This window comes from Pipistrellus kuhlii, unplaced genomic scaffold (genome assembly GCF_014108245.1).
Source record: "Pipistrellus kuhlii isolate mPipKuh1 unplaced genomic scaffold, mPipKuh1.p scaffold_m20_p_2, whole genome shotgun sequence".
Lineage (NCBI taxonomy): Eukaryota > Metazoa > Chordata > Mammalia > Chiroptera > Vespertilionidae > Pipistrellus > Pipistrellus kuhlii.
The window spans coordinates 107,949,470-107,969,024 of record NW_023425515.1 but is presented as its reverse complement, the minus strand read 5'-3'; the positions used below and the strand labels follow the sequence as shown (position 1 = coordinate 107,969,024).

The following is a 19,555-nucleotide window of genomic DNA, read 5'->3' as shown; positions in this document are numbered from 1 at the left end:
ACAGCTAAAGGGTGGAAAATGGCCCTGATGCCTGAGGGGGAATTCCAGGGGGCAAGTGTCAGTATCAAGGTCATCCCAGTCTTGTGCAAATGTTTCATGCTGCATTTGTTCGCAGTAGATTGTACCAGTAGAGTATAGGGGGGTGATTTTTCCATGCAACTCCCAGCCCAAGTGTGGGGATGCCTGAATCAAGCAGGTCAGGCCAGCACCTACCGGTGCCCTTCCACCCACCGGAGCTGGCCAGCCCTCTGCAGAGGTCCAGGAGCGGGTATCTGGTGCCAGGTCGCGGACCTTTCCGGAGATGGGGCCGGGTGGTAGGTAGAAATTGCGAAGGGCTCGCCTGCAGACACGCGTGGGTGTTGATCATTGGGCTGGACTTCACCAGCACTTGCTCTTGAGATGGGGGCCGGCCCAAGCAGTATGTTTGTGAAGCGCTTCTGTGGGTTTTTCCCGAGCCTGCATCCGGAGACCCAGAGGGTAATAGATAAGGGGTGCAGTGCAGCCACAGGGTCTGAAGGGAGAATTCTAGGGGCGGGGAAGGCCGCTCTGTGGTTATTCGGGCTACACCCCCACCACCCAGGCATTGGGACTGCAGTCTGTTTGCTGGAGATTGTGCCTGCCACAGGCAGGAGAGGCTCCAGCACCCTGCTTCTGACTGAGTGGCTCTCCTGTGGGAGCACACTGACCACCAGGAGGCAGCTCCTGCATTGAGCGTCTACCTACTGGTTTCTGCTCAACCAGTCTTTCTGGTGTTATGCTGGATATATATATATATATATATATATATATATGCACACCTGGTACACGAAATTCATGCACATTAAGAGGGAATTAATTAGAAGAAAATATTTTAATATTGCTATTTGACCTTTCTCTATAATAGAAGTGTCTGAGATGAAAGAAAATTAGTAAAATGTATATGAAAGTCTTCCTCCTGTCAGAGTCTGGGGTGCACCATGGGAACCAGAGTCAAGTCCCCACCCCCACATGTGCGCCTCAAAATCATGTGATACCCAGACCCAGCCGACCCTACACTCATTGGGCTAGATCCAGACCTGGCTGGCCCTACCCCCATCAAGCACTGCCTGGTGGGGGGCATGGCCTCAGGTCACTTGGCCTGGTGCCCGGGAGGGGTGCGCGGCCTGAGGTACCCTATCAAGCCCTGCAGGGTGGGAGGCACAACCTAAGGTTCCTCAGCCTGGCGCTGGGGCAGGGGGTGTTGCCTGAGGTCCCCTGCCAAGCCCCACCAGGTGGGGAGTACAGCCTCAGGTCCCCTGCCCTGGCCCAGTGCCATGCAGCCTCAGGTCCCTGCTGATTGCTCGTTAAGGCTGGTTACAGGAACTGGGCTTCTGCTGTGGCCACAACCATCTTGTAATAAGGGATCCCCTCCTCTGCTGTGGGCCCAGCCACCTTAATATGGTGTGACAGTGAATTTGCATATTCCTTCTTTATTAGAGAGGATGAGGTCAAAATGGCACTAGGCTTGGACTTAAAGAATCTGGGTTTGAGTTGGCTACAAAGAGACCTTGGGCAAAACTCTTAACTCTTTAGGCTCAATTTTCAAATCTAAAAAAGGAAATTAAATTACCTTATAAATGCAAATGCTTTTGGTATAGTGCCCTTGATTATCATTTTATTTGCGAGTCCTAGATCATTTTGCCTATAGTTCAAAGTTCTCTCCACTAGACGGTGATGGTAGAAAAAAAAAAAATCATATCAGCCTTTCTAACCAAATTTAAGCTTCCTTTTAAAATGAGCAAATACAAATAAACTTAAAATCCATTATAAGGTCACAGGAAATTAGGTCAATGTAAAGCAGTAAAACCTGCTTAAATTTTCTCCTTTAAGACCTCACTGCTTGTTTTCAGCTGACCTTGGCAGTTTGTTTTGGGTCTTGTAACCATCTTCTCTGTCATCCTTCCCTAGACTCAGAATAGGGATGATGTATTCCGTGGGAGTCTCAATAAGCCCTTTATTCAGTGGCTACAATAAAAGTCTCAGTCTGACTTCAATGCTTATGTGCAGATATGTGGCAATTAGATAGACATGAGATGAGCTGAGCAAGGACCATCAGCCAGGTACAGAAAATCACCAGGGTAGAAAGTCCCAGGTACATAGTAATGGGCAAACTGGGCTGGGACCTTGCTCCCAAGATGACATTTCCTACCCTCGCCCCTAATCTTTCATATCACTGGCCCTGCAGTTCGGACCCTCCCCTGATCTTTCCTCCCCTGGTATGTTGCTAGCCCTGGGGGTTGGAACCCCTTAGATGGGAAAGAACAAGGGGGCCAGATAATTAAGTGCTTAAGCATTAAGCCCCCAGGACAATGCCCCACTTCCCCAGGCACGATTTCCTTTCCTTTTGCAAGCACCTAGGCCTCAGTTGTTTCAGCTCCAGGCCCAGAAAAGCAACAAAACCAGGCAAGTGAAGGCATGGCTACCTCAGGACCAGCTGCAATGCCTAATGAGCCCCCTGATGCTGACTAATCAACAGAGATCCTGACCCTGAAAGAAAGCTGATGGATATTCTATTGGGATCCTCCCCTGAGATCTATAAATAAATACCCTCAAGAGGAAGGACCCTGTGTAGTGTTCACTATGGAACACACCCACAATTTTCCCCAGGCATGTTTTCCTTGCCTTTCTTTCTCCTAACTCCAAGGGCCCTCTCTTGCCTTGTAACTTGTTTCCTGAGCCTACGGTATTTCTTCTAAGGCTCATTTCTTCTACCTCTGTGACATTAAAAATAAACTTTTTCTAGTTTGAGTTTTGGCTCTGAATTCATTCTTAGAACTCAAGTACCCAGGTTGTTGAACCAAGGTCCATCTACCTCCACTAGTAACACATGGTGCCAACGAGTATATAATTTCTTCTGGGATTATCAGACTTCCAGGCATCATCTTGTACCCTAATATTCATGACCAAGGTATATTGGAATATAGTAGAAAATTTGAGTCCAGTTAGTCCCACCATAATGCACATCCCAGACATGTTTAGTCACCATCGTGAAAGTTAGCCTTATGATCATCTGTTCTTCCTGCTTTGTGATGTCTCTCACCTAACCCAACCTCCTGCTTCTTTCTCTTCCTGACTTACCCCTGTGTCCTTTGGAATCTTTGGCACATTATTCTAGTAAACTGTATACATTTCCTTGTTATTCTAATAAGACCTCTTAACTGTTCTATTTTCTTACTGATTTTATTGGTTTAAAAGAAATGCATTGATTTATATTAATCTACAGTGTAGATTCTACACTAATAAAAGAGAAACATGCAAATTGACCATCCCTCTGCTAGGCCCATCAGCCAATCAGGAGTGAGTATGCAAATTAACACAACAAAGATGGCAGCGGCCATGGAGCTTGAGCGAGCAGGATGCTTGGGTTGCTCCTGGTGATGGAGGAAGCCAAGCTTCCCACCCACCCTGGCTGCTGCTGAAGGAGGGGCTGAAAGCCTGGGTCACCAGGGGACATGGCCAGCCTGCAAACAGCCATCAGCCCCTCAACCAGTCTGGCCAGGCACCCCAGGTATAACCCCCACACTAAAGGAGGTGTGGCCAGCTTGAAACAGCCCTCAGCTCCTCACCCAGGCGGCCATACCCCCCCAATGGGGACCCCCAACCCATGGGGGTGTGGCCAGCCTGAAAACCACCATAGGCCACCCCACACCCTAAGGGAACCCCCACCCTCATTTGGGACACCCTTCAGGGCAAACCAGCAAGCCCCCACCCATGCACCTGGCCTCTATACTAATAAAAGTGTAATATGCTAATTAGACTGGGAGATCTTCCAGGAGACCTTCCGGACGTTCTTCCAGTAAAAGCCATGGTGGTGGGGCCAAGGTAGAGGCAATTAGAGGCCAAGAGGGAAGGCAGTTGTGGGTGATCAGGCTGTTGGGGGGGGGGGGCAGTTGGGGGTTATCAGGCTTGTGGTAGGGGGCAATTGGGGGTGAGCAGGCCATCAATGGGGGTAATATGGGTGTGATCAAGACAGCAGAAGGGGCAGTTTGGACTGAGCAGGCCAGCTAGGGGGTAGTTGGGGGAAAGCAGGCCAGTGGGGAGGGATGGTGGGGGCAAGCAGGCCAGCATGGGGGGGGGGCAGTTGGGAGTGAGCAATCTGGCAGGAGGGGCAGTTGGGGGTGATTAGCCTGGCGGGAGGGCATTTGGTGGTAAGCAGGCTGGTGGTGGTGGTGGGGGCAATTGGGGGTAAGCAGGCTGGCAGGCAGAGTGGTTAGGGGCAATCAGGCAGGCAGGCAGGTGAGTGGTTAGCAGCCAGCAGTCTTGGATTGCATGAGAGATGTCCAGCTACAGATTTAGGCCCAATCCCTGTACACTGGCAGTAGACATCCTTTGAGGGGTCCCATACTGGAGAGGGTGCAGGCTGGGCTGAGGGACACTTCCCCGCCTTGTGCACAAATTTTATGCATCGGGCCACTAGGGTTTTTTTTTTTGGTTTTTTTTTAATATTTCACCTTTTGGGGAACACTTTTAATAGTTTTAGGTGATTTTCAATTGATACCTGTTGTATAAAAAGAACATATCTGAACTTTTCTCTGGTTCTTGACACAGAGTTAAGAACCCTTGGAATTTTCTGAGTAATAGAAGAGTCTTTATTATGCCAATGAGGTTACTCCTCCTTAGTCCCTGGATAGCTTCAGAATGGTGGCTGATCACCAGAAAGAACAACCACATAATTAGAGGGTTGGAATATCAGGCCAGCCATCTCTGGGGAGTGAAAAGGAGGGTTGAAGTTTGAGTTCCATTACATATCCAGTAATTTAACCAATCTGCCTACTTAGTGAAACCCCAATAAAAACACTAAGCTCAGTGAAGCTTCTTGGTTGGTGAACACATGTGTGAAGGGAGAGTGATGAGCTTTGTCTTCAGGGCAGAGGGCTTGGCAGCTCTGTGTCTGGGACCCTCCCAGATGTTATGTGCATCTATTATTTAAAAACTAAAAAATAATGTGCTTTCAGTGATTTCTGTGATTAATTCCAGTGAATTATCAAACTTTAGAAGATTGTAGGAACACCCAAAATTGTAGGCAGTTGATCAGGAATGCAGCTGGTCTCTAAGACTTGTGGCTGGTGTCTGATGTGAGGGTAGTCTTATGAGGGACTTTGCCCTTAATCTGTGAAGTATGACACTAACTTCAGTTAGTTAATGTCAGAAATGAATTAAGTTGCAGTCCACTCACTTGGTGTCAGAACACTTTTGTCTCTTCCTCTTAATTCCTTTATTATTTTTGCCAGAGCTGACCAGCAGTCCCTGAACAACAGATGAACAAATTACTCCAACACAGTTTCACTATGGGGGAGAGGACAGGCAGCCTCAATTGCCTGTCTCGTTGGGCTTTTATTGGGATTTTTAAACTTTAAATACTTAAGTGTTTACATTATCCTCTAGGCAAGGGCATCCAAGAAATAAGCATTAGGATACCAGTAAACACCAGGGATCTGCATGTGCACAGATTTGTTGGAAAAGGTCAAGGAATAATTAGGGGCACTGCCTTTGACACTCCCCTAAGTCTCCCCTAAGTCAGAATTCTGATAAACAGGTCGGCGGCCTTCCACACACTCCCATTTTCTCAGAATGTCCACCTTAGAACTTTTCAATCAAGTCCCTTGTGCTCCCAACATCTTCCCCTTTTTTTGTTTTGCTGAATGTAGAAGACAGAGGAGGTGAACTTTCTGCTTTGGAATGTCGGGGTCCGCAAAGCACATATACTGTTCCAGTTCTGATTTTATAGACTATAAGAAAAACAAAAAGAGCAATGGTTACTTATCTGGAATGCGTGGAATGCTAGTATGCTCAAATGATTGCTCAGCCTCTGCCATCCGCTTCATCATTCCCCAGGATATTTCGGGGGTCATCTGGATCCAGGGAAGGTGCAATGTTCTGTGCTACAGAATCCCCAGGCTCAGATTATTCATTTCTGGAAGAGGGTTGGTCCTGTGCCATGATAGTGTTCAATCTGGTGATCTGGAACCCATAATGGCCCTGAAGGGGTAGAAACACATACATACCTCTCCCTCATGTTAATAACTCATTGGGTCCCATCCAGTTATTAATTAGCGTCCTCAAAACTTGTGGTTTCTGAGGTGGGGTTATTGAGGTAAATAACTGTTGTACAGATGATTAAAAATGACCATTCAGATTTTTAAAATTAAGGATAAAGTGTGCTTTAGATAGTATTATAGAAGAATCCTTGAGTCCCACATTCCACCACCACCCCTTTTTGTTTTACTAGTATACCCTTCAGGGTAGCAGTGTTGTATGATGGCCTGCCTTTGTGGATTGTAAGGGATCCCCATGGAATGATAGATGGACCAAGTTCTGCAAAATGTGGTAAAGCCATGTCTGCTATAAGCAGGCATATTATCAGTTTATCTTGGTTAATATATCTATAATTGGCAACAGATCTTACTGAATTCATGAAAAAAAGTATTGCCACTTATTGAGAAATGCCAAATACTGGAGGGACAGGTGGGGAGAATATATATGATTTACCAAATTTGCATTAAAAATGCTTCCTGAAAATTTAAAAATCAGCAATACTTGCAAATGACATGGAATCTTGTCTCTTTTTTGCAAAACACGATTTTCCAGAATAACAATTAGAGCTATAAATAAAAGCATAATATGGTTATTATAATTTGACAATGTTTCCCATGTACCTTAAGCAGAAAATTTTCCTTCATGAAAGAGAAAACAAATACTTGAGGCATTCCATCTAGAGTAGAATGATCTAAAATCAATTTTAGATGAAGAAAAAGTTTCTTAAGATTCAAACTCTGGAAGGATTGTCAAACTTATTTTGCCAAAAGATGATATATCAAAGAATATTAGACACAAACATGAGCTAGTAAACTTCAATTCCATGATTAGAAGATTTTTTTTTGGTAAAACATACCTGATTAATATGAAACATAAACATTTTAATAATTTATAGAACTTTTGCTTCCTGGGTAGAAAAACAGGAAAGATCTTTTCCCTTTTAATAGACTAGAAAAGGACTAATAAAAATGAGGTTTATTCTCTAACTGACTTTGTCCTTGGATGTGGTCAGTAAATGACACTAACTGGATTTTTGCTATCAGTCTCCCTGATTACATTGATGTAAGCTATTTACCATCTAGTTATACCCTCTGATTAGGGAGGCAAAATACAAATCATTTACTCATAAGTGTCCTTGGTTTAGGGATGATAGGATTTACTAGATGGCTCCAAATTGCTGTTTACTAAGTAGAGACATGTATTTTTATTTTATATAGAATACATCATTCATATGAATTAAAGATAAGAACTTTGTTTTTCTTTTTTGAAAAGCAAGAGAGCACCAGGGGTTGGTGTTAAAGTGGGGAGTGGAGGAATCAGCAAAGGCTCCAAAAAAAAAGAGCTGAAAATCACCAGGACCTTGAGAAGCTATAGGATTATCTGTATTTCTAGTTGTATTTTCTAAGCAATCCAAGTTTTAAATAAAGCTAGGAATTCACTACTGTTAAAATCAGACTGGCAGGTTTATTTGGCTGGATTTTCTTTTCTTGGCCTTTGATGGAAAACTTGGGGGAAATGCATGGTATTGCCTGTAGCTGTTTTTTGTAACTCCCTGGATGCCTGCACTTTCAACCTTTCCCTAGAGTTGCAACATTTGGAGACATTGCAAATAAGTTTAAGGATTAAAAAATTAAAACTGGCTAAGTGCTTTCAGAAGATCTCTCCCATTCTAGTTGGACATGTTCACAGGATAAGATGGGTAAACAAAGGTGTCTGTGGGATTCTCCTGGCTGAGAATGAGCAGTTATATAATCATGAGTCTAAAAGAGGCAGAATATCTGGACGTATGATCATCAAAGACAAATGCAGTTTTATAATTCTGAGCATGTTGCCACACTGATGACAGGGAAAGGTGAAGGTGATATTTTATCCACTGCTCCCAGTCCTTTCCTTACCTGAACTCTGAAATAGAGCCATTGGCCTTAAAAAGCCTGGTGACTAAAATTAATATACTTCCCCATCTGACTAAGAAGGCAACAGCTGAGTAACATGAGATCAACAGGGGCTCAAAGTGGCATTTGAGAGAGAGGATACTTATTTTCATGGTGGAGGCTGTCTTTTTGGAAGGTTTATGCTGACTGACAGTAAAGGCTTATACCAGAAAACCATGTAGTCATTTTGAATTCGGCAAAACTTCCCTTTACCTGCTGGAACTCAGACTCTGCAGTTGGAGTGCTCAAAACCCTAGATATATTTCTATAAATGGTAATTACTCTTTTAAAAAAATTATTACAGAAGGTACTTCAAAATTTTCTCTGTCATTTTCCCAAAAGTCAAATAAGTGAATAAGTGACGAGAACTGTTTCCTTTCTTTGCAGTCAGGAGGAAGGTGCAATCAAAAGTCACAAATGCATCTTGATTTACAAATCAGGGACAGAGGGAGATGAACACAACACTCCAGACAGTCACTTCATCGGACTCACCACCAAGATGTTAAAAGTGAAGAGGCTGGAGGAAATCACCACTTGTTACAACAGCAACAGCCTGGAGAAAGCGACCTTTTCTCAGTGCATGGAAAAGGTTGAGAAGATGAAGTGTTTTCTAGAAGAAAGTTGTAATGAACAGAATTCAAGATCTGGAAATAATGAGGTAATTGTGTGCTAATTTAGTCTCCTGAAAAGTCTTAGTTCTACCTTATCTTTTCTTACATATATCAATAAAGATAGCCACTCATCAGACCTCTTTCAAATTCTATTTTGTCATTTGTGTGTAGAATTAGAGAACATTTATAAGTAGGAAAGCTTTAATTTTGTTTCACTGAGGACTATGCATTTGTAAATTAAACAACTGAGTTTGGGCAGTACTTGGGAGGCCCTTGATTATGCATCTCTACCCCCCAGGCTACATTATAGTTAATGGCTTTAAAGTTACAAATAAGAATTTATGGAAACACACATTTCTTAGTATGAAAACACACATTTCTTAAGAAGGATCATTTAAAAGCATGAAGTTGGACATGAAATTTTGAGAAGTGCCGCAAAGGGTACAATTGCTGTGCAGAAGTTGCCAATTTCCTCAAGACATTAATCTCCCAAGATAGGTGATAAAGCTGTTGACACTGGTGGTCAGCGGCAGGGATAAGCAGGCCCTGCCCAATGGCACATTGTGTCCTCATCTGTGCAGTACATGGGCCCTGGGCCCATTGTGGCTGCTTGATCTTCGGCAAGTTACTAAACTCTACCTTATCTGGGTAATGGGATAATAGTGGTTGTGGAAATAAGTGTGATAATAGGTAAAAGCACTTAGCATATTATCTGCCACCATGCTAAGCATATACTACATGTTAGCTAGCAACAATCCCATCCCCTAGCTTAGCTCAGTTAGTTCCCAGTCATCCATCCATAGACAGGCAGTTCCTGCACAAACAATTGTTCTGAATGTGTTTGTCATCGTTCTCTAGTGTCACTCCTCAAGGTAGGGAACTCATATCACTTTGCTTTTCAAGTGCTTTCCCAGTAACTGGCACATAATAGGCACCAAAAATGTTCGTGGGAGGAACAGCTCTATTTAAGTGCAATCCGCTTTTTGGCTGAGGCTAGAAGTTATTGTTCTTAAAAATCAGAGCAACTGACTCTTATTAAGCAGGTTCGGGAAACCTCTTTCTTTGTCCAGCTACTTTCTGCAAAACACTCTTCAGACAGGAAGGGCATTTTTAATGAGCAACAGAATGAAATAGATCTGTTAGGTGTAAAGGGCAGAGGAGTCTTAACTGTAAGTGAATACAGAATGGTAAAATGTACTGAAGAGAAGTGAATGAAGTCAAAACTTAGGTTTTCTGAGATCTCTACTTGAAACTATGAGCTCATATCTTGTTCAGTATACACTAAGAAAAAATTTCCACAGGTGAAATTTCAGTCAAATGTGAAGGGCTTCCTCGTGAGGGCTGTTTATAGCCAAACAAACAGAAGGATTTCTTTCTCTGTTCATTCATTTCTGTAGACAGAGAAGACAAAATATTCTTCTCAGATAACTTTGAAATTACCAACTGTCTTAGTAATTTATATGAATTTAATTACTTTAACAGTACTTTCTCCCCCCCCCCCCCCCCACATTCTGATAAAATTTCTATGTGTAGGCAATGTCTTCAGAGGGAGATGGTGCTAAGTTAAAACATGGACATTTTAAGGAAGAATTGTTTTATGATGAAATTCTTCAGAATATTAGAAATCAAATGATTTGGTAGTCAAATACTTCAAATATACATATTTGCTCCTCACTCAAGGGCATAATTTTATTGACTTGAGAGAGAGGAAAGGAGAGAGAGAAAAACATTGATATGATAGAGAAACATTGATTGGTTGTCTCCCGAATGCTCCCTAACTGGGAATCAAACCTGCAATCTACAATAGAAAGAATTGTACTCCAAACTTTCCAAAGCACAGCTTCCACATCACAGTGTCTGAAAGCCAGAGTACATTCTTTCCAGTGCACCACAGTGAAGATTTTTACTATGATTAGCAGTGCTAATCTTCTCAAAGAGAGAAGGGATAAAAGAGAAAGGAGAATAAGTGGAGAAAATTATGGCTTAAAAAAAAATAATCCCTGGAGAGAAAAGAGTGTTCTTTACTGTGACCCCAGCAGAATATGGAAACATGTCAATCTAGCTCTGTCTGCATACCCAAAGACATCTGAGCTGCTGGAATGCCCTTCTCCATCCACCCACTGTCAAGGCCCCTGGCTACCCTGGCACCCACTGGCTCGGGAGGCAGGAGCCTCCAGTACAGGGGCCTTGGCAGCCACAGAAAGGAGAAAAGCTCTGAGCTTCACATTCGTGTGCCCTTCTGTCCTCCATCAGGCAAGAGAGACAGGGAAATTTACTGCTGACATTTCTGGGCCCCTCGCCATTTACAAAGAAGAAGCTGAATGGGACATATGGAGCTACTCGCCATTCCTCCACACCTTCTGCATAGCACTGACTGCAGGACCCAGCCAGGAGGCCCAGGTTACACAAAGGACATCAGATTAATTGTGAAGGATGTTCTCTTAGGGTTTCTGAAGAATGACATTCTTAGTCTTTCCCTCAAAAATATCATAGCCCTAGCCAGGTGGCTTAGTTGGTTGGAGCATTGTCCTGTGCACCAAAAGGTGGCAGGTGTCCACTCAGGAACATACCTACTGTAGAAAAGTCTTTACTCTCCAGTCTCAATAGAACAAATTATCTGTGAATTTAACAACGTATATTTGTTAACATGGTTTAGTAAAGTTCAGATTATTTTTCTTTTCCTGATCTTAACCAGGTTTTTCTATTCCATTTATATTTCCTCCACTGGATTTATTTTAAACTATTTTCTTTCAAATTCTCTATGTTTTGTTGAATTTATTAAATACTACATATTCATCTTTATAGCATGTTTTGTTCATTTTATTTTCCTATGTTCCTTTTTATCCTGTTTTCTAATGACTTTTCTCATTCTATGATATTTAAAAGATGTTCAAAAATCACCTAAATAGTGTAGAATTTTAAAAACTTTTAACAGATATACCATAATAAATTAGATCTAAATGTACTATCAAGTAAAACCTAAAGGAAATTAATCTGCCACATATGAGTGATGAGTTTCATAACTGTGTGTATATACCATGAATTCATAAATGATAAATGACTCATAATGCTAATTAGTATTACTTTTGTGCAATCAAACCCAGGGTTTCTCCTTCTCTTACTTCTCTATATCTTGTATAAATAGCCCCATTCTGCATTTCCCTCAGATTTAATTAACTGTTTAATACAAATACAGGCACACACTATTCTATATAATAAAAGCTAAGTGTCTGGTTGTCTGGTCATCCATTCAACCAATCAAAGCACAATCCTATATAATAAATTTTATATAATAAGAAGCCAATATACAAATTGCCCAAACAGTGGAATGACCGGTTGCTATGATGTGCACTGACCACCAGGGGCAGACTCTCAATGCAGGAGCTTCCCTCTTGTGGTCAGTGTACTCCCACAGAGGGAGCACTGCTCAGCCAGAAGCCAGGTTCACAGCTGGTGGGCGCAGCGGTTGCCCCCACCACGAGAATATCCAGCAGGCAGACATCCCCCAAGGGTTCCCGAACTGTGACAGGGTGCAGGCTGGTCTGAGGGGACGCTCCTCCCCCTCCCCAAAGCCTGCAAGCACAGGAATTTTATGCACTGGGCCTCTAGTATGCTAATATTATGCTAAGGCTGTTCAACCGCTTGCTATAACATCTACTGACCACCAGGGAGCAGTTGACCAATTGCTATCATGTGCACTGACCACCAGGGGGCAGACATTCTGACTTGTAGGTTAGCTCTTGCTGCTGGGGTCTGGCCGATCAGGACTGAGCAAGACAGGCCGGACACTCCCTGGAGCCCTCCAGGTCCCTCTCCAGCTAGCCAACTTCCTGCATCCCTCCCTGGCCCCATTCATGCACCTGTAGGGTCCCTTGGCCTGGCCTACACCCTCTCAAATTTGGGACCCCTTGGGGGATGGTGGAGGGCTCCAAAAACTGTGAGAGGGCAAAAGCCAGGCTGAGGGGACCTCCCCACTCCCCCCCAAGTGCACAAATTTCATGCACTGGGCCTCTAGTTTGCTTAATAAAAGACAAAAGAGCCAAATTATTTTTTTAGGCAGCCAGAGTTCCATTTTCCCATTGGGTTCTGTCTTCTTCCCCTGTTTGCTATACATACCCCTACATTTTATGCCCAAGGCTATCCACACTCACCTCCTCGTTCTTTGATTTCTCCCACCTTCCTGTACACCCCTAGTTACTTATCCTCCATCTAAATGGCATGGTCCTTTTCAGGAAAGTAAGGTATTGGGGGGTGGGGGGTGGTGGCGGTGGGAGCATGAAATAAGGATGACCCTAACAGAGGTAGGCTGTCACAGCCTTGGGAATATTTAAATGCTTGGTACAAATGCTCCAAAGATCAAACAGGAAAAAACTTTTATTAACAGAATGTGAATAGGATAGAGTGGGTTGGAGCAAAACCTGGATCTGCCTATTTGGATTGCAGTTGGTGCTTTTAATAGTAGGTGGCATTTCCTGACTAACTGCTATGAAAATGTACCATCAGTGGCATTCATAAAGATTAAAACTTAGATCTCAAGTAATGTCAATGAGGGTGGAAGTTTTATAATTTTTCAAAGTTACATTTCCCAACCCCACTTCTTTACTTCTCACCTATGGGGCAGGAGGAAGCTGCCTAGGGGTGGCAGAGACATCCAGGCGAATGCCAGTTTCTGCCTTGCTAATCTCTTTGAACTGGGCACAAGCTCCTTCTCCTTGGTATCAGTTGCCACTACAGGTCTCTCTCTGACCCTGCACCTGTTTCAGATCTGTTACACAAACCATCATATTTTTCCTTTTAAAGAGGCGATTATCTGTGGATTGTGTAACTGGAACATCTATTGCAGGGCCCTGCAAGCACTCTCTGTGATCTCACACTGACTGCCTACTCCTCAGAGCAGAGTGCTAACAAACCAGTGCTGGGACATGTGCTGGTGTTAGAGTGGGAAAGGGAAGAAACATATAAGCCAAGTGACTTCTTTATAGCCGCTCCCAGAGAATGGACCTACCACTTAGAAGGAAAGACGTCTGGATTGTAGGTAGTGTGTGCCTCATCTCATCTCCCTTACTCTGGCGTGTGCTGCGGTCCGGGATGACACAGGGAGGTCACAGACAGGCTCCTGCTCCTGAGGACACACAGGTAGTATTGCCACTTTTAATTAAGACAGATCCATTTTTCTCTTGTCTAAATGTTTTCAATCAGGGAGCGGTGCTTGCCAGAGGGGAAGGAGTGCATGCCCCAGACTGCCCTCTCAGTGATACCGTAATAGAGGCAGGTGCTACATTTCGAAGTTTCCAACACTTGCACCGCCTTTTGGGAACCTCAAAGCAGCTATTCCTGGGGCATGTTAAAGTTGGCGACCTGTTTTTGCCTGTGGGAGCTAAAAATTAAGTCAGCATTTCTTCATTCTCCTACTTATATGGCAATTAGAAAATAAAATGGCACAAAAGCAAAACTCCCTTTCCCTTGTTAAGAAGTCTCTGGCAAAAGCAGTCTCTAAAGAGTGACCGCTGTGCTGAGGACGCTCTTCAGCACGGTCTTCTGTGCTATTCCCTTGAACCCTGGCCCCATGATGCCTTTCATTTGATACCATAGCAATTCCAGGAATGGAATCCAGCCAGGAAAAGAGTAGGACTCAGAAAAAAGAAAAATAACTCAGATTCTAAGGATATTAGCACTTTCCAAGAGATGGTATTGCATCTGGAAAAGCAGCCCTTTCCACATATTTAATTCATTTTAATCAGTTAACACAGAATAAGTTATTTTTAGAACAATGTAAGAGTTTAGAAGATGCTACAGAAGACAGTCTGAATCACTGTTCCTACAGGAAGTGAATTTATAGTGGTGGTCCTGAGCTTTTCCCATTGTCATATACCTCACATCCAGAGAGTTTTGGCTTTTTCCCCTAATCGAACGCTTTCTATGAAATCTTAATACCATAGATAGACTGTATATCTGTTAGGTTTTAAAGATATATCTGTGTTTTATATATAAAAAGGATACATTTTTTTTTTTTTACCTCTTGGGGGGTGATGTTACCCCCACTGAGAATGCATGATTTAATTAAAAATTTTTCCCTCCCCCAAGCAGTTGAGTAATATTTTCCTATGACTATATAGGGGGGCAAAAGTAGATTTACAGTTATGAGTATGGGAAACACAGAGTTTATTCTTGTAATTTTACTTACTAATTATTGTATTTTTTCTATGTAAACTTTTTGCTCCTCCTTGTATATAAATGCTTTACTTACATCTTATTTAACAAGAAACTACTAACTCAGCATCTTGGTCGTGTTTAGAAGATTGAGGGCCCTGGATTCAGGCTTTCTGAATGCCTCAGATTTGCCGGGGACCCTGACACAGTAAGCATTTCTGGGATCCTATGTACACTTTCAGGAGAAATGCCAAACCTTGGGATGGTTTATCACCTGGTCTGTCGTCCTTGGGGACAAAGTAAGAGAGATGGGAAAATAATGGATAGACATGAATGGATTTCTTTTATTTAAATAAGACATCATAAAACATTGTAAATCTCTTTAGATCTGACCTAACATCATGATTAGGATTGTGTTTTCAGACTTGGTCACTGGTGTCCAAGCAGTCATAATTTTTGGCTGTTTAACATATCTCCTGTGGGAAATGCTAGAATGTTATTCACCTAAGCTATGAGAATGTAGCCCTCAAACTATTTCCCAGTGAAAAGGTTGGCAAGATATATGGCCTAGTTATGAGTGCTGTTGGTGTGGATTTTAAAAAGTTTTGGAAAATTTTAACTGTTAAAAAATGTCTTTGTAATCAGATTCTACAACATATCCTTGCACTTTTCCCCTTTGCTAACAATTATTCAGAAATGCGGGCTTAGACATTTCTATAAGCATAGCAGTTTTAAAAAGTTGTTTATAGGGCCATCAGAGAATCCTCTTTGTAATATTAATGTGCTCTGTATCTGTTTAGAACACGAAACAGCTGAAAGGTTTATTCAATATACGGGGTAAGATCCCTGCCCGTGTCATCTGGGTGTGCTGTCCCAAACATGGCGATAAGTCATATTTATATTTGTGTCAATTCAGGTTCTCAGAATAATTAAAATTCTTGCTAGTTCTGTTATTTGGGGGTAATATAAGAAAACATATTTTATTTACTCTTTCTACAAGTTAAAGCATTATAATACAAAATATAAAATATTGCAAATCAAGTCTATGTTTCTATTGTAAATAAGAAAATGTATAATATACGTGAGAACAAAGTTCCCGAATGTTCCTATTGGCTTACCTAAACACAATGGCTGTAAAGAGCACATTCATCTCTAAGTGTTTCCCAGACATTCATTTTTCACATACCACCTCCATGACTTTTGCTAATTTGCATACCCATTTTACTCCTATTGATTATTTTCATATACCAAGTCATTTAAAAAATGAGCAGAATCAATAACAGAGTGAAGCCATGGTTTTGATATGCTTATTCTAAATGTTCAAATATGCAATAACACGTGAATTTTAAAAATGGTGTGAGTTAACCCTGGATCCCTAGCAATGAGGTTTTCCCAAGTTAGCTTGTGGAAGCAGTTTCCAGGTCTCTGCCCTGTGTGTGCCATTTGGCACTTCCAGCTTCGTTTCTCATTTTCTGCCTGCCCTGTAGCGACAATAACAAAGACCAGAGAAATTGAGAAGCAGTCAGCAGCGGAGAGAAGAGAGAACTGAAGTCTTGCTTCTAAATAGCAGACATTTAGAAAATCAAGAGCAGGTAAAGTTTGTTTAGTGCTTTTTATGTGCTTAGACCAGAGTTCTCCATGTGGTCTTGAGGTCCCATCAGAAAGCAGAGCTGAGACAAGAGCATGTATTGTCGATGTATCGTTTTGGGAATTGACTGTAGGGCATAGAGTGAGGGCCTGAGGAGTGTGAAGTAGGGAAGGAGAGAAGATCCAGTGAAGTCACATTGCCAAGCTGACCACTGCTGGCTGGTGACCTCAGAGCTGTTCACCCATTGGGGTTCTGATCCAGCTGGCACCATCCCCACTGGTTGAGGGCTGTCCCCGGGAATTTTCAGTGGTTTATGGGTAAGTGCTGGCTCCCATTGGGGTCCCAGTAGTACTTACACCTCATTTACGACTTTTAATTAGGGAAGAATATTTGATTTACCATCCACTGATTGTGTAAAAATGACAGGTGCTCATTTGGATACTAGCACAAACTAGCTTATAATCCATGGCTCGTGGCTTCATGCAGCCAGAGATTCTCATGGGCATAGCTGTTGTGGTATTTCCATAATGAGTGGACACCACTGGCCTGTGCTCTGCATGTAGGCTGTGACTCAAAGGTCAGGTACGTTAGGAGCACAGCCTTGAGAGACTGTAGAGGTCAATTTAGCTAAATCCTTTTCTGTAGGGGAGACTTAAAGGCCAAGAGATCAAATGGACTTGCTCACTATTTGTGTCATCAAGGGACTATCCTAAAATGAGAATTGTCTTCCAACCACATTTTCTGATGCTCTTTCCATGTTTTCTTTGGTTAGAGCCAGGCTCCTTCACAAAAAGGTTGGCAGTACTTGGCCTGGTCACTGCCAAGGTTCCCCATTGGCCTTTCCCATGGGGGCCCAGCACAGATCAGGCAGACTCCAGACCAGCCAGCCCACCTTGCAGGGTGGCTGACCACCAGCCAGGCCTGTTGACCTCCTGCCTTGGCACCACCTCTTTCTAGGTATGAACATCCTATTTCTTCATTGGACCCAGGCTCCTCTTCTAAGAATAATTTCCCCAAGGCTTCATTCTGGGAGCTGGCAAGGCTCATGTTTAATGCTCTTGTCAGAGACCAGGTGTCAGGAAACCTAAAAAAAGGCAGTGAGCAGGCTAGAAATGAGAGGTGTGAGAGCCAAGCCTCTGGCTTGTCTAGTTGACCGTTAGCCTCTAGTTTTTGCATTCCAAATGTGAGCAGTGAACAAGGATGTAAAGTTCTGTTCTTACACTTTTTATACAATTCAATGCTTATCTGAGCTAACTTAAGATAAAGGGTAACTATAAGAATTAGTTATAAATATAAGATTTTAATTCATAATGTATTTGTGTGTGTGTGTCTGTGTGTGTTCTTGGGAAAGGACTTTACCTTCTGTATAATATAAATGTTAGATAATAGCACTCTCTTGCCTGGCCAGCATGGTTCAGTGTTTTACCTGAACCAGGTGACCTATGAATCAGGTGGTCATGGGTTCAATTCCCCGTCGGGGCACATGCCTGGGTTTCATGGGTTTTGGGCTTAATCTCCAGTAGGGGGAAGTGCAGGAGGCAGCTACTCAATGGTTCTCTCATGTCATTATTGTTTCTCTCTCACTTCATTTCCTTTCCTTTCTGAAATCAATAAAAAGATATATAAAAATTAGCATCCTCTCACTGCCAGCCATATACAATAATATAAGTGGAACTTTTGCTCCATTGTTTTTTGGTATGCCAGGGTCATCTTCAGAATATTCTACCCCAAAGCCACAGAATATACATTCTTCTCAAGTGCACATGGGACATTCTCAAAGATAGACCACATTTTGGGACATAGGCAAAGTCTTTTCAAATTCAAGAAGATAGAAATCATATCAAGCATCTTCTCAGATCATAATGGCATAAAACTGGAAATTAACTACAATAAAAATAATCCAAAGAAATCAAACACATGGAGACTAAACAACATGCTATTAAACAAGGACTGGGTTACCAGAGAAATCAAGGAAGAAATTAAAAACATCCTGGAAACAAATGACAATGAAAACACAACAATCCAAAATCTATGGGACACAGCAAAAGCAATTTTGAGAGGGAAGTTCATATCCTTACAAGCCTATTGCAAAAAACTAGAAAAAATGGTAACAGATGATCTAACTCTACAACTCAAAGAGTTAGAAAAAGAGCAACAAAAAAAGCCCAGTGTAAGCAGAAGGAAGGAAATAACAAAAATCAGAGCACAGATAAACGACATAGAGACCAAAGAAACAATACGTAAGATCAACAAAACCAAGAGCTGGTTCTTTGAAAGGATAAACAAGATAGATGGACCTCTAGCCAGGCTGACCAAGAAACAAAGAGAGAGGACCCAAATAAACAAAATCAGAAATGAAAGAGGTGAAATAACAACAGACCCCACCGAAATACAACGGATTGTTACAAAATACTACGAACAACTCTGTTCCAACAAACTGAATAACCTGGAGGAAATGGACATATTCCTAGAAAAATACAAACTGCCAAAACTCAATCAGGAAGAATCTAAAAACCTCAATAGACCAGTGACGTGGGAAGAAATTGAAACAGTCATCCAAAAGCTTCCAGCAAACAAAAGCCCAGGGCCAGATGGCTTCACAGGAGAGTTTTACCAAACATTCAAGGAAGAACTAAAACCTATCCTCCTCAGACTATTCCAAAAAATCCAAGAGGAAGGAACACTTCCAAACTCCTTCTATGAAGCCAGCATCACCCTAATACCAAAACCAGATAAAGACAACTCAATGAAAGAGAATTACAGGCCAATATCCCTCATGAACATAGATGCCAAAATCCTCAACAAAATTCTAGCAAATCGACTCCAGAAGAACATCACAAAGATCATACACCACGACCAAGTAGGATTTATTCCAGGAATGCAAGGATGGTACAATATCCGCAAATCAATAAACGTGATACATCACATAAACAAATTGAAAGATAAAAATCATATAGTCATATCAATTGATGCAGAAAAGCATTTGATAAAATCCAACACCCTTTTCTGATAAAAACTCTTAACAAGGTGGGAGTACAAGGATCATACCTCAACATAATAAAAGCTATATATGATAAACCCACAGCCAACATTATACTCAATGGGCAAAAACTAAAACCATTCCCTTTAAGAACAGGAACAAGACAGGGATGCCCACTCTCACCACTCCTGTTTGACATAGTACTGGAAGTACTAGCCATTGCAATTAGACAAGAGGAGGA

At 42.3% G+C, this 19,555-nt stretch overlaps 1 protein-coding gene across 2 annotated transcripts in view; it reads left to right on the top strand.

Moving 5' to 3' along the window:
- MYLK4 (myosin light chain kinase family member 4) overlaps positions 1-19,555 on the top strand; it is a 108,699-nt gene that overhangs the window by 6,139 nt on the left and 83,005 nt on the right. Inside the window, exon 2 of one of the 2 annotated variants that reach the window (XM_036446537.2) lies at positions 8,373-8,643. In XM_036446537.2, the coding sequence (XP_036302430.2) occupies positions 8,373-8,643 (271 nt within the window). Of the gene's footprint in view, positions 1-8,372; positions 8,644-13,441; positions 13,733-19,555 lie in introns of those variants that run through there. The other variant, XM_036446538.2, reaches the window with a different exon arrangement.